Source organism: Eubalaena glacialis, chromosome 11, assembly GCF_028564815.1.
Source record: "Eubalaena glacialis isolate mEubGla1 chromosome 11, mEubGla1.1.hap2.+ XY, whole genome shotgun sequence".
Classification (NCBI taxonomy): domain Eukaryota; kingdom Metazoa; phylum Chordata; class Mammalia; order Artiodactyla; family Balaenidae; genus Eubalaena; species Eubalaena glacialis.
In genome coordinates this window covers 98323349-98345943 of record NC_083726.1, presented here as the reverse complement: position 1 = coordinate 98345943, position 22595 = coordinate 98323349, and the positions used below count along the sequence as shown (strand labels likewise).

Below are 22595 nucleotides of genomic sequence, written 5' to 3'. Positions count from 1 at the left end.
TTTAATGTTTTCAAATTTGTCAGTCCTTTTCTTTCAGGGTGTTTGTTTTATGATTCTTCTTTAGAACATCTTTCCTTAACTTGCAGTCATGAAGACTTGATCCTATATTTTCTTTTTTTTTTTTTTATGTAACTTACTTTTTATTGAAAGTATCTTGCATTCGTGACTGATGCTTTCTGGGTTATGCCATACATTTTAACATTAAAGGTTAAATTATTTTTTACATGCAAGTAGTGTTTATGGTTTTCCCTACATAGGATTACTGATTATAAAAAGATGACACACCACATGGGTTAAGTGTCTTTTTTAATTGAAAAGCCAGCAAACTGTCTAATTCTGTTTCCTCCCAAAACACAAACTGAGTGGTAACTGAGCCTCTAGCCAACATATTCAAAGCTGAGAGGATTAAAAATGCAAAAACAAGTCCTCAGATCCAATTAAGGGAGCCCTGCTACATACAGGTTAATCAATACCAGTGGTACTCTGACTCCAGGAAGCTGGAAGACATTCTGATAACCCCACTCTGATAACATTTACCTCAAGTAGCCTTTTTCCAGTTTCCAACTCATGAATAAAGATAATACGTTGTTAATTCTATTTCAGAAAATTTTTTGCAAGTTGTTTTACTTACAATGCCAACTTTTAAAAGTCACTAAACTAAAGTTAACTGGACAATAAACTAGGCAGAAATTGCTTTACAAAAAGAGGGAGAGCCCAAAATGCTACTTTCTATAGAGAACCCACAGTTCAATTTTATTCAGAGCAAAGAAAAAAGAACTTTTGATCAGACTAGAAGAAACGGAGCCATAAGTTTGGAATCTGTACTGAAACTACACATGCAATGAGGACAACATTCTGCTAATACAACTGATTTGCTGCTGCATTTGTGGACCGTTTTTCTAATATTAACAATTATAAACAAAGCAGTGCAACTAGTATTTGGAACAGTCCTTACAGTGTTACAGCATCAGACACAAAATTTCACTTCTCCTCACACCACTGGTTCTCTTTGCGTACCTGGGCTTCCTCTTCTTCAGTAAAATCATTTTTGATAGTGAATGTCTTTCGAATCTCCTCAGGAGTTTTCCCCTTGATCATGTTGGCAACAGTCTTGCGGTAACATCAAGCAAACCTTTGATGTCTAAGTAGTTTGCTGCCAATATAAGCTCAAAAAGTGTTCCTTGGTCAACTTTCAGGAATTCTTGATCCCAAACAGGGATATCATCTGTTCACTTTTCTTTGTTCTCATCATCCTCAGGAGGAGGAGGATCATCCTTGTGGTGGGTGCACCACTCAATGACCTTTTTTAATATTGCTGCATAAACATTTGGCAAGGGGACTGGATCAACATCTCCTTCATCATCCATTCCCAAATCTTCCAACACGGTCTTAATAGTCACAGATTGTTTCGCAATTTCAACATCAACTTCAAATATCTCTCCATCAGAACTCTGCAACTTAATTGAAGGTATGGTGTTAGGACTCAAGGAGATGGCGGGCCAGCGGCTGATGAGAGCAGGGCGGCGTCTGCAAAAAGAAAAACAGAAAAGCGGAGAACAAGGCCAACCGATCCTATATTTTCTTATACACTTTTTTTCATTCATTCACATTTTAAAAATAACTACTGCCTTGTCAAAGACATAAGTATGAACTAAAGCCTCTAGTTTACATTAGGGTTCACTCTTTGTGTTGTACAGTTCTATGGGTTTTGTAAAGTTCATGTCATCTATCCACCATTACAGTATCATACAGAGTAGTTTCACAGCTCTAAAATTCCCTGTGCCCCATCTATTCATCCTTCCTTCCCTCTGGCTGGACACTTGGCAACCACTGATCTTTTTACTGTGTCTAATATTGTTTTGCTTTTTTCAGAATGTAATGCAGTTGGAATCATTTTATAGCCTTTTCAGATTGGCTGCCTTGACTTAACAATATGCATTTAAGGTTCCTTTTTTTTTTGGTGGATTGATCCCTCATTCCTTATTATTGCTGAATAATATTCCATTGAATAGATGTACCAGTAGTTTTTGTTGTTGTTGTTTTGTTTTTTTTTATTCTACTTACCTATTCACAAATATCTTGGTTGCTTCCAAGTTTTGGCAATTATGAATGAAGATTCTATAAATATTCATGTGCAGGTTTTTTGTGTGGATGTACGTTTTCAACTCATTTGGGTAAATATCAAGGAGAATGATTATGGATCACATAGTAAGACTATGTTTAGCTTTGTAAGAATCTTCCAGACTCTCTTCCAAAGTGGCTGTACCATTTTGCATCCCACCAGTGATGAATGAGAGGTCCTGTTTCTGTACATCTTCACCAGCATTTGTTGTATTTTGGATTTCAGCCATTCTAATAGGTGTGTAGTGTTATCTCATAGTTTTAAGTTGCAATTCCCTAATGACATGATGTTGAACATGTTTCCATATGCTTGTTTGCTGTCTGTATTTCATCTTGGGGTGAGGTGGCTGTTCTGATCCTTTGCCCATTTTTAAACTGGGTTGTTTTCCAATTGTTATGTTTTCAGAGTTATTTGCATATTTCAGATACAAATCTTTCATCAGATATCTGTTGTTGCAAATATTTTCTCCCAGTCTGTGTCTTGGATTTGCATTCTCTTAACACAGAGAAGTTTTTCACAGAGCAGAAGTTTTAAATTTTAATTAAGTCTGTAAGCAGATAGGCTAGGGGGTCCCCAGAGAAAGAAAACCAGGCATGGCTTTCTTGACATAAGAGAAGCCATTTTTGGCCTAAGCCATTTTGTGATCTAAGCTTGGCTGCAATGCTTGCCCTTGAACAGGTCTCAGTAATTAATGATCTTAAGGGAACAAAAGAATGTAGCAACAGTGGAAAAGCAGTCAAGCAGCAGCAGTTCAGCTATAAAACAGTCCTAGTTCCTCCTCAATGGATATACATAATCTGATACATATCTTTGAGTTGTTCTACAGGAACTAAGCGCCCCCCCCCCCTTTAGTCCAAGACTAAAGCTTGGACTCTGTTGACCTTTGCCCCAATAATTTGCTGAATTCTCCTTAACTCAAGCATATTCATGAATATGCATGTTCCCTTAGCTTAAAACTTCTCCAATTTTGCTGTTCGAGGAGACATTGCTTTGGGAAAGATCCCTGGTGTTCTCACTTGCTGCAAGTAATAAATACTACCTTCTCCAGCTCTTTGCCTTGGTTGTGTCTTTTGGCTTGACACCCACGAAGAGGCAAACCCAGTTTTTGGGTAACAGTGGGATCAAAAAAATTTTCCCATACAATTAGCAGTTATTCCAGTAGTTTCTCCATCCTTTCTTCACTAATTTTCAATGCCACTTTTATCATATTCAAAGATCTCACACGTGTGTAGGTCTTTTTCTGGAATCTTTACCATGCTCCACTGGTCTATTTGCCCATTCTTAAACCGTTATATCATAAATCCTGGTAGGATGTGTTCTCCCAACTTATTCTCTAACCCTCCCTCCCCCACAAAGAATTATAGCAGCTTCTCTTCGACCTTAAGTTTTGGTGTGAATTTTAATGCCACTTTAACAAGTTGTGTGAAATACGCAGTTGAGATTTAATTGTAACTGCACTATACTTATTGATTTGTTCAGTGAAAACAGATCTTTTTAATAAGTATCTTTTCTTATTCATGGATACGGTTCATTAATATAATTTCATCCATAAGGGTCTTACACATCTTTTGTTAGTTTTATTCTTAGGTACCTAATAGGTTTTTTTTTTTTTTTAGGTCTTTCTAGTTATTAATGGATGCTTCATGAAAATTACAAACTTGTATGATCCCCCAAATAATTTTTGTAATTTGCTATTAAATCATTTCACAATTCAAATCATAGCTTCAAAATTCTTAAAATGCCAACTGTTTAATAATAAAAAATACAAATTATACAAAGATACAATAGAGGGAATTCCCTGGTGATCCAGTGGTTAGGACTTCACGCTTTCACTGCCGAGGGCCTGGTTGGATGGGGAGCTAGGATCCAGCACCCTGAGTGGCGCCACCCAAAAATAAAAAACCAAAAAAACCCAACAACAACAGATACTACCTGAAATGTGAAATTAGTATATTGATTATTTCTCCCCAAATTGAAAGGAATGCATAATTTAGAGTTTCTCCTAGTATACGATTTAAAAAAAAAAGGACTAAGTCTGGAAAATGTTGAATCAACTGTCTTGCTGTCTATAAAACTCTCTTCTTCTTTTTAATTTACGAAGTTTACCTTTATTGATAGTGAGCTATTTATTTTGTGATTTACAAAGGTAAGTAGGTTCTTTCTGAACAATCAGAATGTAAACTGATGCTAATGAGATAAACATTTTGACTGTTAATTAAGCTGAGTCCAGTTAGCGATTTAATTTACCACTAACAAACATATTCACCATTTACCAAATGCTGCAGGCAAGACAGATTAAGAGGTCAAATCTCAACCCATTTTCCTCAAATCATAGGGAAAATTAGGAGGTCCCAATAAATTACTTGTGGATTACCCAGTTTCCAGTATTCCCCGAGCAGGGGAATTAGCTGCTATAAGACAATGAGACTAAAAGTTTGAAGGTAGCCCTTTCAAGGCCCTCGGGGATACCCTGAAACAGGCATCTAGAGGCTGAGCCCAAAACTCCTTTCCTTCCATCTTCATCCTACACTATAACCTGTTTTTGCCGACTCCGAATAACTCTCGGTATGATCAAACATCAGACCTTAAAAACACATCTTGAAGTGCAGTCGCTTTCTTACCCAAATATCTTAACTGTCCCAAATACCATGATCTCCGTATACTGCTGATGGGAATTTAGTTGCCAACCCAACTATGTGGTTAGTCCTCAGTACACAGAGGCTCCGAGATCAAGGCGACGCAGTTAACCCAGCTTGCCCAGACTCAGGCCAAATTCAGAGGCTGATCCTGGAGTTATTTCAGGACACTTCCCTCGCTTCCCAGAAAAACTCAGCCCTACCTCAAACCCAGACCCCAAGACCCTCCCGATCAGGTGAGCTAAAGCTTCAGTGCCTTTCGTTCGGGGCTTGGCAGGGCTCAGGCTCATTGCAAGCGGGAGCGCCACGTTTTAAAGACTAGCAGCACGCACGGCACTGTCCGATAACGGCCGAGGAACCGAGCTCCAGGCACTAGGCCCATTGTGCTCGCGGCTAGAAACTCCGCCTTGATCCTAACGCAGCCGAGGCCCCGCCCCGCGTGTGACGCCAGCGTCAGGCCAGTCCCGGCATGCTCCTCGCCCGCCGGCGGCCGAGAGCAGACGAGAAGGATATTCCCCGTGAGCAGTCTTTGGTCAGTTCAGCCGCTATCCAGACCTGGGTCGGCGAGAGTGCCGCCACCAGCTGTTCTCCTACCGCTCTGCCGTCAGTCTGAACGCCCCCAGCCCTCCCGCGAGGGCGCCCCGGGACGGAAGGATCCAGCAGCCTGTCGGCGCCCGCCGTTCTCGTGGTCGCCGTCGCCGTCGTCGTTGTGGTAGTCTCTGCCGTAGCCTGGGCCATGGCCAATTACATCCACGTCCCGCCCGGCTCCCCGGAGGTCCCCAAGCTGGACGTCACGGTGCAGGATCAGGAGGAGCAGCGCTGCCGGGAGGGGGCCCTGAGCCTCCTGCAACACCTGCGGCCGCACTGGGACCCTCAGGAGGTGACCCTGCAGGTAACGCCCACACCTCAGCCCCAGGTCTCACCCGACCTTGACGCGGCCCCGGGGGGCCGGGGGGCGGGGGCGGTCTCACCATCCCTTCTAGTCCCCGGTGACCCGGGAGGACCTACGGGAACGTCGTATCCCTCCGTTCTTTGGGAAGTGATCCTGTATTTTCTCCGTCGCACCTAGGAAGGTCACTCCCCCTTCCTTCACCATTGCTTACTGAGGTCGTCCTGAGGGCAGATTTTCTCTTTCCCGAGGCGGCTACGTTCGTGACGCACCCCTTCCACCTCGGGAAGGTTCCTGTTGATCGTTGCCCCTCCTCCCACTCCCCTGTCCCTTCTAACTGCGGAAAGAACCTTTTCCACTGCCTTGCGAGGGGTCCTCGCCCATCGGCCCAAGCCACCATCTCCTCCCCTTTCACAAATTATGTGGTAATTAATCTGATCTGATCTTCTCATTTCCGTTCCCTCCCCTCCCCCGTCGGTGTACTCCCATTGATGCTCTCCCTGCGTCTTACCTTCTCAAGTCCTGGGATTGGCGACAGTACTCGATTCCAAAGTAGTGACCGTGGTCCTTATGGGTTCTTCGGTAGCCCTGCGCACGTTATTTTATTTGTATCGGTACTTCTGAAAATGTTTTAGTCATGTTAGTGAAACTAACAATATCTGATGTTAGAAGGGTCAGTGGCTTGTGAATATTTCTTTTTCCTGAGCCACTGTATTCGTAGATAGACAAAAATTGGGAGAAAAAGTCCTTAAGAACCTATGCATTTTTTAATAGCTTATTTCTAATAAGTTACGATTAAGCATACATGAAATTTATTTTGAATACTAATTTGTATTTAACTTTTGGAGTTTCAGGTACTATATACGAAAATGAACCTCCTTTTCCCTTGCAAACACAAAGTAATTTTAAAGGCTGGCATATTTTAGGTTTGTTTCAAATCTGAGCAATAATGTAAGAGTATTCATTTGAAGTAGCCACATCATCTGCCTTATTTTGTTGACTGATTTGTTTCAGCAATGTTAATTGACTTAACAGTATCTCAGATTCTTTGGTAAAGTAGTCACCTATACAAAAATGAATAAAACATGAACAGTGCCCTAGGGCCCAGAACAGTTCTCGACACTTCAGCTTTCATGAATGTTGGTTTCAGTTCTTACTGCCTAGAAGAGTTTGGAGCAGATTAAAAGGACCCATATGTTTTGGAAAAAAGTTAAGACAAAAAATTTGAAAATTTAAGGGAATGTTTGTTAGCCACGTATGTAGGACATAGTGAATCCAAAATGATTTTCATGTGTAATTAAAAAAAAAATAGTATGATATATTTTCTTTAAGGAAAATTAGTTTAATTGAAACTTCCAATTTGAAACTCTAGACTTCTTTAGTTTATTATTCATTAACTTATTTGTAGTTTATTATAGAAGATTTTTATATTTATTAAAATGAGTTATATTCTGGCAGTCAAGTATAAATTAAACAGATATTAATTAAAAACATTGCTACTTCGTGGTAAACTCTGGTACAGGCAAACCATATTACTTTTTAAGCAGAGACTTAAGAGTTTGAAGCTTTGAAGACTGGAATTTCAGTTGATGTGTTTGTCTGTAGAACAGCAGGAATAGCTACCCAGAGGTACATTAGGTGTTTTTTTAATCATTTAATCCCCCGAACAACCATTTTAGATAGGTACTATCTTTTGTTTCAGGTGAAACTCAGTGAAGTAAAGCCGGGATATCGGTTTAAAAAAAAAAAAAAAAAGGATAAAATATGCTAACATCAAACTGTTTTTTGATTGTTGTACTTGGGATTGAATCTTAATCTGATACCCATGTAGCAGCTTTTGACTTTAAGACCTTTGGACTCATTATCCAAACTTCTAATATACTTATTTGTAAGTGAAGGTAAATACTACCATTTTTTTTTGCCCTTAGGATGATTGTTATTTAGAAATATAATCCCTCCATTTGCAAGCAAAGCTATTGATCCAGAAGCTGGAACAACTGCTAAGCAGAGTTGATGGTTATTCATCTCTCAATATGGTAGATCTGACTCCCACATTCTAAGTCATTATAAACTCTGCTTTTATGATGCTTCAGGATTTCTTTAGTAAATATCAATGGGAATATTTTCTTTTGAGATTCGCTTTTATTTCCTTTGAGGTATAAAGATAAAAATCATACCTAACATAATAGTCAACAGATTAAAACAGGTATCAGTAATACAGCCCATATTTTAAAAAGATTTTTTCTAAAATTCTTATGTGATATAAAATGCTTTAAACATACCTTAGAAGCTTACTCTAGTAATACTTATTTTACCTGGCACTTACTCTTGACAGCTGAACTATTGAGAGCATGTTGGAAAATCCAGAAGCAAACAAAAAAAGACTTCAATGCATTCAGAATAATAGAGGGCCCAGTCTTTGCTCACAACTTATGGACACAGGGAATAATATATCTCATTTTAGATAGAGTCTTAAAAAGTTTAATTACTTTTTCCCTATCTGTACAAAATTAAAAGAATACAATATAAAAGGAGTGGTGAGCTTTGTGGAGTGTAGTATCTTAGAATAGGCAGAGTAGTTCTAAAACAATACCAGTCACAGTGTTTTGCATTTAATAATATTTTACTATTTATAAAGAAAGCACTTTCACAGACATTCTCCCAACGACCCTGTGAGATAGATGTAGACTGTTAATATGTATTTTATAGTTAAATGAAAGTGAACTTGGAGTTTGTAATGGCAGATCTGGGATGAGAACTCATCTTATGAATTATTGCTCTTTGAGAAAATTTTATGTTTGTATATTATGATTAAGACAGGGAAGCCATTTCTATGTGAAATTAGTAATTTCTTAAAAATTAAATCTTTGGCTCATAGAAAGATTTTGCTTTAAGTTCCTTAAACATAAATTTGCATTACTTTTCCACATGTGACATTATTTTGGAAATGGGATTCACTTCAGCTTTCTTTTAAGATAGTTACTATCTCATAGTAAAGTATTTGAGTGGGTGGTAGGACCTAAGACTACTTGACTATGGCTAAGAGAGATGTGTTGTTTGATAGTTCCCATATATGTTGATAACATGTGACCAAAAAGTCAGGAGCCTACTGTACTAGTTTATTTTCAGGTATTGATAGCTGTGTGACTCGGACTTAGCAAACCACTTCACCTCTCTTTGGGGCCTCAGCATAGTGTAGTGGAAAGAGGATGGTTTTTGAATCCTGATTCCAGCCTTTTGTCACCTTTGGCAAATTTAAAAACCTCTATAAAAAGGACTTACTCTCTACCTTGGAAAATAGTAGCATAGTAGAAAATAGTAGAATTTAACTACTATAGTACTCATAGTCATTTTACTAGTACTAATTTTACTACTTTACTACTAAGAGTAGAGTATCAGGAGAATTAAATGAAATACGTAAAATTATACATAGTATGTTTTAGTACTCCAACTTCCCCCAGGCTTTCCCCCCACCATTTGTAAGTGGAAAGTTGTTATGAAAGAATTGTAAGCTCCTAAAATTCAGTAATTTTGACATGTATTTTTTTGTATTGGCATAATGCTACTTTTCAGCAGCATTCCTTGTAGCAGAAGGTAGGCATGGGAGAATGGAGGAGGGAAGGCTTCATAGAAGACGGGGTACCTGAACTGAGCTTGGAAGGAAAGATAGGAGATGGAATGGGGAAGTATTTCTGGGCAAAGAAAAACTGCTTTCACAAAAGCTAGACTATGAGTATCTTGGGCAGAATGGTGTATGAACAAGAAAAGAAGTGGGAGTGATTTTCAAATAAGGGAGTGGTTAGATACGAAGGTTTTATGCCTCTTTAAGGAGGTGGTATTTTATTATCTAGGACATGATGGGAAGCTGGTGAATGTTTTTAAGCAGGTAAGTTATATCATATATTTTTTAGAGAAGTGGCAGATTACAATTTAGGCAGCATTCATTGAAGGAAATGTTTTGAATTGGGGAGTAAGTGATCACTTACAAAGGACATTGGTTTTGAAACTGGTGGTTATTGCACACTAAGAGGATGCTAAATCAGTATAGTGGGTTGAAACCACTACAGTTTAAAAAGATGAGTTAAAATAAGATGTGATAGGATAGATCAGAGAGCATTGCAAGTAATAAGGTAAGTATTATCTTGTGAAGCTTTTAGTTTCATATAAAAGTATATATGTACTGAATTAGAGGATAAATATATTTCTTTCTGTGTATTGCATTAAAAAATGTTTGTGAAAGACAACCTAGGAGAGACTGTTATGTTAGTACAGACAAGCGGTGCTGGGATCCAAATTAGGACAGTGGCCTTGAAGATGGAAATAAGGTACAGATTTGACATTTCAGAAAATAAGTGTGCAGGGCTTGTTAATTGCTTGCAGGTGAGGGAGGAAGTGGGAAGCTTAAGGTTTTTTTTTGTGTGTGTGTGGGTGACAAAAATGAAGGAAGTAATGAAAAGTGTATATTTAAGGAATCAGGTTGTATTTTTCAGGATTTTATCTTTATTTTTTTTTTTTAATCTTTTGGCCACGCTGCTTGGCATGTGGGATCTTAGTTCCCTGACCAGGGGTTGAACTCGCGCCCCCTGCAGTGGAAACACCGAGTCTTAATCACTGGACTGCCAGGGAATTCCCCAGGATTTTGTCTTATAAGGAGTTATTTTGCTCTGATATATCTGATGGGCTATAAATAGGTAAATTTTTATCACCCTTTTAAAAACTGTGAGATACAACAAACAAACAGAAAAATGAATGAAACATAAATTGTTGTAGAATAAATACCTTCGTAGCCCCAGCCCAGGGAAAGAGAAAATATTACCAGCAACACAGAATATCTCCCATTTCTCTTCCTGCTCCTAACTTTTCCCTCCCTCTAGTGGTAATCACAATAGCAGTTTTAAAAAAAATTGTTAACAAACAGAATATTTTGAATTAGTCATTTTTTCCAGTACTCTGAGAAAATATACTGTGTATGAATTTTTTAAATAAGAGACTATATGATCATGAAGTAATTTAGTTTTACTGAAAAGATGTACCACAATATTAAAACTTTGAGTAGAAAAAAACCCACTTCCTATTCATAGTTTATTAAAAAAATCAACTGTTTCATTTTGTTTATTACCTTCTACTTCTCCCTTAAATATTTTACATAGTTGTTATTGAACCTTATGTACAATTTTTTAAAATTAATTTTTATTGGAGTATAGTTGCTTTACAATGTTGTGTTAGCTTCTACTGCACAGCAAAGTGAATCAGCCATACATATACATATATCCCGTCCCTTTTGAATTTCCCTCCCATTTAGGTCACCACAGTGCATTAAGTAGAGTTCCCTGTGCTATACAGTATGTTCCCATCAGTTGTCTATTTTATACACAGTATCAATAGTGTATATGTGTCAATCCCAATCTCCCAGTTCCTTCCACCCCACCCCTTTCCCGCTTGGTATCCATACATTTGTTCTCTATGTCTGTGTTTCTATTTCTGCTTGGCAAATAGGGTCATCTATACCATTTTTCTAGATTCCACATATATGAGTTAATATACGATATTTGTTTTTCTCTTTCTGGACTTACTTCACTGTATAACACTCTCTAGGTCCATCCACATCTCTACAAATGACCCAATTTCGTTCCTTTTATGGCTGAATAATATTCCATTGTATATATGTACCACATTTTCATTATCCATTCCTCTGTTGATGGACATTTAGGTTGTTTTCCATGCCCTGGCTATTGTAAATAGTGTTGCTATGAACATTGGAGTGCGTGTCTTTTTTTAAATAAATTTATTTATTTATTTTTGGCTGCATTGGGTCTTCGTTGCTGCGTGCGAGCTTTCTATACTTGCGGTGAGTGGGGCTACTCTTCGTTGTGGTGCACAGGCTTCTCATTGTGGTGGCTTCTCTTGTTGCGGAGCACGGGCTCTAGGTGCGCGGGGCTTCAGTAGTGTGGCACACAGGCTCAGTAGTTGTGGCTCACGGACTCTAGAGCGCAGGCTCAGTAGTTGTGGTGCACAGGCTTAGTTGCTCTGCTGCATGTGGGATCTTCCCGGACCAGGGATCAAACCCATGTCCCCTGCATCGGCAGGCGGATTCTTAACAGCTGCACCACCAGGGAAGCCCCATGTGTCTTTTTGAATTATGGATTTCTCTGGGTATATGCCCAGTATTCTGGGTCATATGGTAGTTCTATTTTTAGTTTTTTAAGGAACTTCCATATTGTTTTCCATAGTGGCTGTATCAATTTACATTCCCACCAACAGTGCGAGATTGTTCCCTTTTCTCCACACCCTCTTCAGCATTTATTGTTTGTAGATTTTTTGATGATGGCCATTCTGACGGGTGTGAGGTGATTTGTAGTTTTGATTTGCATTTCTCTAATAATTAGTGATGTTGAGCTTCTTTTCATGTGTTTGTTTGGCCATCTGTATGTACAATTTGTATTCCGTTTTTTCATGTAGCCTTTCATAAATATTTTCCCATGTTGGTATGGTATTGACCACAATTTTTGATAGCTACAGACATAATATTTGGTCATGTTAAACATCATGTGACTTAATTACTTTTAAAGTGAGGTTTTAAAATTGTAAAGAGTATAAAGAGGAAAATTAGAAAAGGCTCATATTCTGTCTAACCTTGTTAATTTTGTTTAAAAAATACAAATGATACATGCCCTTAAAAAACAAGGCTATAAAATGAAAAGTAAAAAATCTAGCCCCCCCAACACCAAGTCATTCTCCCCAAAGGTAATTTTGTGAACAACTTCTTTTGAACTTATAAAAAATTATCAAATTATACATTTACCAGTGTACATTATCTACTTATGTTTATAAATATAGTAAATATAACTATATTCTTTTTTGTGTATATAATTAAGTTATTCTGTATCTTGCTTTTAAAAATAATATATCTTAGACATCTCCATGTCGGTATATATAATCTGCCCCATGTTTTTAAAAAAACATTGTCGTTTTTATATTTTAGGTATTAAAAAAAGTATTGCAGTGATCTGCTTTTATACATATATTTTGGATAGCTTTTCTAAGTATATCCATAGAGTAAATTCTTATTAGTGGAATTAAAAGGTTAAAAGTAAAAAAAAAAAAAAAAAAAAAATTATGATCTTCAAGGAATTGGCTCACACAAGTGTGGAGGCTGGTAAATCTGAAATTTGTAGGGCATTCTCTGATAAGCTGGAAGCTCTCAGGCAGGAGTTGATATTGTAGTCTTAAGGCGGCATATGTTCAGGAAAACCTAAGTTTTGCTTTTACAGCTCTTCACCTGATTGAATGAGGCTCATTCATGGGGAATAATCTCTTTTACTTGAAGTTATCTGGTTAATACGTCTGCAAAATACCTTCCGAGCTGCATCTAAATTAGTGTTTGATTGAATAACTGGGTATTATAGCTAATCCAAGACACAAAACTGTTATGCTATTTCTCACTTTTATATAATTTATACTCCTCAAAACAGTGTTGGAAAGTATCCTTTTCTCTATACTTTGTCCAACCTCTGATATTAAATTAAAAAATTTTTTGCCGGTTGGATACATGAAAATGGTATTTTGTTTTGTTTTTACATTACTTTTAATTTTGCTATTTTCGAAGATGGTGGAATCCAATAGTTACTTCCACAAAACAGTTAACTGACATGCATTAATTCCATCTTTCTAGGCTTCTGGGCTCGTCCAGTAGCCATTGTCTTAAAGAATAATTGAAGCTTGTCTTTCCCGTTGTATTGGCCTGTGGAAGCTCATTCATTTGAATTCAGTAGTTAATCGGTCATTTTAGACCATAAATAAATATCGAAAACCTGCTTGGTATCTTAATCATCTTTAAGGACTAAAGAAATTTCATAGTAGCTAAGGTAGAGTTTAATATTTTTATCATCTCAGGGTTTGTAGTTGCAGGGCAGTGTCACGTACTGAAAGAAGGTATTGGATTATGTTTTGGGGGTCTCAAGATGACCTTCAAGTTCACTGATAATCGCTTTAACTTCTAAGGTGTCATTAAGACTGTAATTTCTTTTTGTCCACCGGGTATTCTATATTGCTTCAAAGAGCAACCTGTGCAGGTTTGGGCAATTCTTTAAGTTCCTAATTGATACGGTCAGTTAGTCCTGGCTGAAGGGTGAATTTGTCTTCTGTTACAGTACTACAATAGGGAAAGTGTTACTATAAAACGTATTTATCTCAGTATTACATTCTGGCGAAGGAGACAGAACCACCTCTCATAATACCTGTTCCAGCACTCCACTTTGCATACAAATTTTCACCGTCAACAGTGGCATCCTCATGTCCTCGCAGAGTAACTGTTGCTCCTTTAAGAGTCTCTCACATAGGTTTTGGATTCAGTGCATTGGGCTTCCCTGTCAAAAGGTTTCTTCTCTCCCTCTAGGCCATTTTACCCACTTATGTGAATTTGGCCTTGGGTCCCAGCTGCTGAGGGCTGGGCTAAGATCTTCGCCTCACAGTCAATTTGCTTATTCCCGAATTGGTGGCAGACTCTTAATATCATCTTTGTACCCTGGCTTTTTAAAATCTCCCAAGCTCGAGTAAATATGGTGGATTTGTTCGGGGCACTCAATGCTGGGAGACCACTAGCAGGTCCCATCAGTCCATCCAATCTGATAATGCTTCATTAAAAAGTTTTGCTTCAACCCCATCAATGTCTGCTTTATTCATCCAGTTTTTTGATAACCATGAAAAACTTTCACTCTGTTGGGACAAGTCATTTGCCATCTCCCCTATCTTTTCTGCTTACCTTTTAATTTAGTTTTCTTACTATCATTCCTAAGACCCGAAAAGGGAAGCTTGAGACAGCAAATCGGATCCAGCATCCTGAAGTTTATGTTGGTAACAGGAGAGTTACATGGGGGACCCATGTAGAAGGAGAAACCTTTATCATGGTATTCACCGTGACCTGGGGGTGGGGCATATTAAGTGGTTGAATATCCTGGTCACTGTAAGGCCAGTCTTTTATGGCCTGCATATGCAGTATATCAGCCACTTCATCTGGAGTGATCCACTTTGCATGCAGAGGAGGGACCGCACAATTCCCCTTCTCAGGAAACAAACTTAGTAGCTACTTCTATCCATTCTTCCAGTCTAGCAGTCTTGTTGGGATTAGATTGCTGTATGTTTGGGTTAGTTGCAGCCATTCAAGACTGTTCAGTAGTAAGCTGTGGGTCCTGCATTAGCCTAAACATGCCATGGACTTCAAACCATAGACTGCTCCTAACTTAACCATTCTGATGATGAGACAACTTTACACTATATCCTCTGGTTTCAGTAGTTTCCTTATTTTGTCCCCTTCCCACCAGAATCATTTTGGTAAACAGAGGATGAGTTACAGAGGTCAAAGAAGAGTTATCTGCTGTGCAGCACACGTTCTCTTTTGTGACAGTTCTGTGCTTAGCAGCCTGATGTTGTATTGGACCATCTGGAACTTGGGTTGGTGCAACATCAAGATCTACCCTAAAACAGTCTTTATCTTTCTGTCATAGGTAGTATGGCTAACAGCAGCCAAGGAATCACACATTTAGCCTATTTCTCTTTATTTTGCACTTTATTGTGGATTCAGGGACAACTCTTCTGGGGTTGGAGCTATCATTTTTAGGTTTCACTTACTTTTACCTCTTGTAATAGATGACAACGTGCCTGCTGTTTCATACTGTGGGTGATCTGGCAAACACCCAGGCATCAGGGATTGATCATCCTCTGCCCCTTCCTTATTCTTTTCCTCAGATAATACTTAACAATATTACAGTGAGTCTAGGGTCATGCTAGCGAACCCATAAACTTGAAGGTGTATCCCTGAAACATTAAGAGTCATGACATCAGGTTTTTATCCTGTTTTGCCATTGTATGACTTTGGAAAAATATGAGAACTTACCTAGGTCATAGTTTTCTCATTCTACAAATCGATCATTCAGTCTATATAAAAGCAAACATTTATTGAATATCTCTATGTTCTATGTTCCACTGTTTCTCAACGTTTTTAATAATTACTCTCTAAAGAGAAGGTTAAATTATGTTAATTTTTACCTAACAGGAGAAATTAAATACTAAAGAATAGGATTTTGCAGGTAGGGTTGAGCTTTAGAGAGCCACAAACCATTGTAATATCTCTAGATTTTTTTCTTCCCTCAGTAACCAACTTTTGCTCCTTTGGTGGTGATATCATCTCTGTTGAGAATGTTTGTAATACATGTAAGAAATTTTATTTCATTTTATATATGTATATGAGAGGATATGTATCTGTATGTATATCTGTATTTCCTCTTTAAGATAGTAAATTAAATTTAAACCAAAGTACTAAAGTACCTACGCATTTATTTTCAGTTTTAAAAACCTTATCGCTTTAGGAAATTTTCTCTAGGGTTACTGTGAGTTGAAGGTAATCAAAAGATTAACTGGCAGTACATTTTTTCTGATCTGAATATTACATTAACTCTTTTCTAGTTAAATTTGTTGTTGATGTGTGATATACATAATAAAAAGTGCACAAATCGTAAGTGTAGAACCTGATGAATTTTCCTACAAAGCAACCACACCCATGTGATAGGTATCCAAGTCAGGAAACAGATTTGGGAAATGGTACCCCAGAATCCTCGCTTATACTCTCTTGGAGTCACTATCCATCAACTCTCCTCAAGCAAGTGTTACTCCTATCCTGATTTTATATCGTAGTTTTCCCTCTCTATGAATTTTTTTTAATGGAATCGTATGGTATATACTTTTTTGGGGGGGAGTTGGCATATGCTAAAGTTATGAGAGATTTATTCCGGTATATATAGTTAGTTCTTTCTTATTCTCATTGTAAGAATATACCTCAGTTTATTTATCTTCTGTTGGTGGACACTTGGGTTGTTTTCGGTTTTTGGCTATTACAAATTATGCTGCTGTGAACATAGCTGTATAAATCTTTTGATGAGTGTGAATATCTATTTCTGTTAGGTGGATTCTTAGAAGTAGACTTGCTGGGTCATCTGGTATGTATTTTTAGCTTTACTAGATACTTTAAGTTTTCCAAAGTGGTTGTGTCGATTTATACCCCTAATGGCAATACTGTATGAGAGTTTCAGAGGTGCTGCATCTTTACCAACAATTGTTATTATCTGTCTTCATTTTTATCATTCGCGTAGGCATTAAGGGTATTTGTTATGGGTTTGATTTGCATTCTCTTAATAACTAGTGCATCTTTTTTCTGTGGGTCGGATATTTGAATGTCTTCTATTTTGAGATGCCTGTTAAGTTTTTTTGGCTAATTTTTCTCCTGGATTATTTTTTTCCTAATGATTTGTAGATGTTCTTTACATATTCTATATTTGAGTCCTTTTTTCTTTTTTTTGGCCACGCTGCGCGGCTTTGCAGTATCTTAGTAGGGATTGAACCCAGGCCCCGCAGCCGTGGAAGCGTGGAGTCCTAACCACTGGGCCGCCAGGGAATTCCTGAGTCCTTTTTTTAAAGAAATGTATTATAAATATTTTCTGCCAGTTTGTGGCTTGCATTTTCACCCTTAATAGTGTCTTTTGATAGTCTTAACACCAGTTTTTCAATTTTTTCTTTATGGGTAGCATGTTTTGTGTCTTGATCTCTTCCTATGCCGAAGTCCTGAAGATATTCTTCTATGTTTTATAGAAGCTTTATTGTTTTGCTATTTTACATTTTGATCTGAAATTGTTTATGGTGTAAGGTGGAGGAGGTCATGACTCATTTTTCTTCTGAATGGCTATCAGTATCCAGTGATCCAGTATCACTTATTGAAAAGACCATTTTCTCCCCTTTATAGTGTTACCTGAAACCACCATTTTTTCACCATTATAGTGTTACCTTTGTCATAAACCAGGTGGCACTGTATGTGGGTCTGTTTATGAATTCTGTTCTGTTCCTTTAGTCTGTTTTGTCTATTACTGCACCAGTATCACAGTGTCTTGACTGCTCTCAAGTTTTGCTTCTAGGTCTTGATATGATATAGTTACTATAGTCCTTGGTATGAGACACTAGCTTTGTTCTTCTTTAAAATTGCCTTGACTGTTCTTGGCTTTTTAAATTGCCATGTGAATTGTAGACTCAGCTTTTCAATTTCCTCAAAAGAAACTAGATGGCATTTTGATTGACATTTTTGTGGAATCTATAGATATTTGAGGAGAAGTGAATTCATTAACAGTATTGAGTCTTACAATCTATAAATATGGTATATCCCATTTATTTATTTAGTTTCTCTCAAACTTTTGAAGTTTTCAATGTAGAGATCTTGCATTTTTCATTTCATTTTTCCCTCCAGGAATTTGATGCTTTCTGATATTATTTAAAGAATATCATTTTAAAAAAAAGGTTTGCTGTTAGTATAGAGAAATTCAATTGATATGTTAATACGTTGAATTTTTCCCATGTTCTAATTATTTTTTTAAATTTAGATACTTTGTGCATTTTCTCTGTATCTGCAAATAATGACAGTTTTGTTTTTTCCTTTCCTATTCCTACTTCTGTTGTTGTCGTTGTTGTCGTGTCTTTTTTTTCCCCCACATCTTTATTGGAGTATAAATGCTTTACAGTGTTGTGTTAGTTTCTGCTGTACAACAAAGTGAATCAGCTATATGTATACATATATCCCCATATCCCCTCCTTCTTGAGCCTTCCTCCCACCCTCCCTATCCCATCCCTCTATTGTTGCAAAGCACCAAGCTGATCTCCCTGTGCTATGCAGCAGCTTCCCACTAGCCTTACATTTGGTAGCGTATATGTCAGTGCTACTCTCTCACTTCATCCCAGCTTCCCCTTCCCCTCGCTGTGCCCTCAAGTCCTTTCTCTACGTCTGCCTCTTTATTCCTGCCCTGCCACTAGGTTCATCAGTACTGCTTTTTTAAATTCCATATATATGCGTTAGCATACGATAATTCGGTTTTCTCTTTCTGACTTACTTCACTCTGTATGACAGATTGTAGGTCCATCCACTTCAGTACAAATAACTCAATTTCGTTCCTTTTTATGGCTGATACTCCATTGTGTATACGTGCCACATCTTCTTTATCCATTCATCTGTTGATGGACATCTAGGTTGTTTTCATGTCCTGGGTATTGTAAATAGTGCTGCAATGAATATTGTGGTACATGTCTCTTTTTGAATTATGGTTTTCTCATGGTATATGCCCGGTAGTGGGATTGCTGGGTCATATGGTAGTTCTATTTTTAGTTTCTTAAGGAACCTCCATACTGTTCTCCATAGTGGCTGTATCAATGTACATTCCCACCAACAGTGCAGGAGGGTTCCCTTTTCTCCACACCCTCTCCAGCATTTATTGTTTGTAGATTTTTTGATGATGGCCATTCTAACCAGTGTGAGGTGATACCTCATTGTAGTTTTGATTTGCATTTCTCTAATGATTAGTGATGTTGAGCATCTTTTCATGTATTTGTTGGCCATCTGTGTGTCTTCTGTGGAGAAATGTCTATTTAGGTCTTCCACCCATTTTTGGATTGGGTTTTTTTTTTTGATATTGAGCTACATGAGCTGCTTGTATATTTTGGAGATTAATCCTTTGTCCGTTGCTTCGTTTGCAAATATTTTCTCCCATTCTGAGGGTTGTCTTTTCACTTGTTTATGCTTTCCTTTGCTGTGCAAAAGCTTTTAAGTTTCATTAGGTCCCATTTGTTTATTTTTGTTTTTATTTCCCTTACTCTAGGAGGTGGGTCAAAAAGGATCTTGCTGTGATTTATGTCATAGAGTGTTCTGCCTGTGTTTTCCTCTAAGAGTTTTATAGTGTCTGGCCTTACATTTAGGTCCTTAATCCACTTTGAGTTTATTGTCATGTATGGTGTTAGGGGGTGTTCTAATTTCATTCTTTCACGTGTAGCTGTCCATTTTTCCCAGCACCACTTATTGAAGAGGCTGTCTTTTCTCCATTGTATATTCTTGCCTCCTTTATCAAAGATAAGGTGACCATATGTGCATGGGTTTATCTCTGGGCTTTCTATCGTGTTCCATTGATCTATATTTCTGTTTTTTGTGCCAGTACCATACTGTCTTGATTACTGTAGCTTTGTAGTATAGTCTGAAGTCAGGGAGCCTGATTCCTCCAGCTCCGTTTTTCTTTCTCAAGGTTGCTTTGGCTATTCGGGGTCTTCTGTGTTTCCATACAAATTGTAAAATTTCTTGTTCTAGTTCTGTGAAAAATTACATTGGTAGTTTGATAGGGATTGCATTGAACCTGGAGATCACTTTGGGTAGTATAGTCATTTTCACAATATTGATTCTTCCAATCCAGGAGCATGCTATATCTCTCCATCTGTTTATGTTATCTTTGATTTCTTTCATCAGTGTTTTATAGTTTTCTGAGTACAGGTCTTTTGCCTCCTTAGGTAGGTTTATTCTTAGGTATTTTATTCTTTTTTTGTTGCGATGGTAAATGGGATTGTTTCCTTAATTTCTCTTTCTGATCTTTCATTGTTAGTGTATAGGAATGCAAGAGATTTCTGTGCATTAATTTTGTATCCTGCAACCTTACCAAATTCATTGATTAGTACTAGTAGTTTTCTGGTGGCATCTTTAGGATTTTCTGTGTATAGTATCATGTCATCAGCAAACAGTGACAGTTTTACTTCTTCTTCTCCAATTTGTATTCCTTTTATTTCTTTTTCTTCTCTGATTGCTGTGGCTAAGACTTCCAGTACTATGTTGAATAATAGTGGCAAGGGCGGACATCCTTGTCTTGTTCCTGATCTTAGAGGAAATGCTTTCAGTTTTTCACCATTGAGAATGATGTTTGCTGTGGATTTGTCACATATGGCTTTTATTATGTTGAGGTAGGTTCCCTCTATGCCCACTTTCTGGAGAGTTTTTATCATAAATGGGTGTTGAATTTTGTCAAAAGCTTTTTCTGCATCTAGTGAGATGATCATATGGCTTTTATTCTTTAATTTGTTAATATGGTGTATCACATTGATTGTTTTGCATATATGGAGGAATCCTTATATCCCTGGGATAAATCCCACTTGATCATGGTGCATGATCCTTTAAATGTGTTGTTGGATTCTGTGTGCTAGTATTTTGTTGAGGATTTTTACGTCTATGTTCATAAGTGATTTTGGCCTGTAATTTTTTGTGTGTGTGTGATATCTTTGTCTGGTTTTGATATCAGGGTGATGGTGGCCTCATAGAATGAGTTTGGGAGTGTTCCTCCCTCTGCAATTTTTTGCAAGAGTTTGAGAAGGATAGGGGTTAACTCTTCTCTAAAGGTTTGATAAAATTCGCCTGTGAAGCCATCTGGTCTTGCACTTTTGTTTGCTGGAAGATTTTAAATTACAGTTTCAATTTCATTACCTGTGATTGGTCTGTTTATATTTTCTAATTCCTCCTGGTTCAGTCTTGTAAGTTTGTACTTTTCCAAGAATTTGATCATTTCTTCTAGGTTGTCCATTTTATTGGTATTTAGTTGCTTGTAGTAGTCTCTTATGATCTTTTGTATTTCTGCGGTGTCAGTTGTAATCTCTCCTTTTTCATTTCTAATTTTATTGAGTTGAGTCCTCTCTCTGTTTTTCTTGATGAGTCTGGCTAAAGGTTTATCAATTTTGTTTATCTTCTCAAGGAACCAGCTTTTAGTTTTATTGATCTTACTATTGTTTTCTTTGTTTCTATTTCATTTATTTCTGCTCTGATCTTTATGGTTTCTTTCCTTCTACTAACTTTGGGTTTTGTTTGTTTTTCTTTCTCTAGTTCCTTTAGGTGTAAGGTTAGATTGTTTATTTGAGATTTTTCTTGTTTTTTGTAGTGAGCTTGAATTGCTATGAACTTCCCTCTTAGAACTGCTTTTGCTATGTCCCATAGGTTTTGGATCGTTGTGTTTTCATTGTTATTTGTTTATGGGTATTTTTTGATTTCCTCTTTGATTTCTTCAGTGATCTTGGTTATTTAGCAGCGCACTGTTTAGCCTCCGTGTATTTGTGGCTTTTACTGTTTATTTCCTGTAATTGATTTCTAATCTCATAGCGTTGTGGTCGGAAAAGATGCTTGATACGATTTCAGTTTTCTTACATTTTCCAAGGCTTGATTTGTGACCCAAGATGTGATCTCTTCTGGAGAATGTACTGTGTGCACTTGAGAAGAAATTGTACTTTTGCTTTCGGGTGGAATATCCTAAAAATATCAATTAAGTCTATCTAGTCTATTGTGTCATTTAAAGCTTGTGTTTCCTTATTTATTTTCTGTCTGGATGGATCTGTCTATTGGTGTAAGTGAGGTGTTAAAGTCCCCCACTATTACTGTGTTACTGTCGATTTCTCCTTTTATGGCTGTTAGCATTTGCCTTATATATTGAGGTGCTCCTATGTCGGGTGCATAAATATTTATAATTGTTATGTTTTCTTCTTGGATTGATCCCTTGATCATTATGTAGTGTCCTTCTTTATCTCTTGTAACTGTCTTTATTTTAAAGTCTATTTTATCTGATATGAGTATTGCTACTCCAGGTTTCTTGTGATTTCCATTTGCATGGAATATCTTTTTCCATCCCCTCACTTTCAGTCCGTATGTGTCCCTAGGTCTGAAGGGGGTTTATTGTAGACGGCATATATACGGGTCTCGTTTTTGTATCCGTTCAGCCGGTCTATGTCTTTTGGTTGGGGCATTTAATCCATTTACATTCAAGGTGATTATCAATATGTATGTTCCTATTACCATTTTCTTAATTGATTTGGATTTGTTTTTGTGGGTCTTTTTCTCCTCTTGTGTTTCCTGCTTAGAGAAGTTCCTTTAGCATTTGTTGTAAAGCTGGTTTGGTGATGCTGAATTCTCATAGCTTTTACTTGTCTGTAAAGCTTTTGATTTCTCCATCAAATCTGAATGAGATCCTTGCTGGGTAATCTTGGTTGTAGGTTTTTCCCTTTCATCACTTTAAATGTGTTCTGCCACTCCCTTCTGGCTTGCAAAATTTCTGCTGAAAGATCAGCT

The 22595-nt window shown here is 37.5% G+C and overlaps 1 protein-coding gene and 1 pseudogene across 1 annotated transcript in view; one reads left to right on the top strand and one right to left on the bottom strand.

Annotated features, from left to right (window-relative positions):
- Positions 1-882: 882 nt before the first annotated feature.
- LOC133101735 (S-phase kinase-associated protein 1-like) lies at positions 883-5140 on the bottom strand (annotated as a pseudogene).
- Positions 5141-5227: 87 nt separating this feature from the next.
- ETNK1 (ethanolamine kinase 1) overlaps positions 5228-22595 on the top strand; it is a 72957-nt gene continuing 55589 nt past the window's right edge. Inside the window, exon 1 of the mRNA XM_061205133.1 lies at positions 5228-5650. Coding sequence (XP_061061116.1) covers positions 5495-5650 — 156 coding nt within the window. The 5' untranslated portion in view covers positions 5228-5494. The remainder of the gene's footprint in view (positions 5651-22595) is intronic.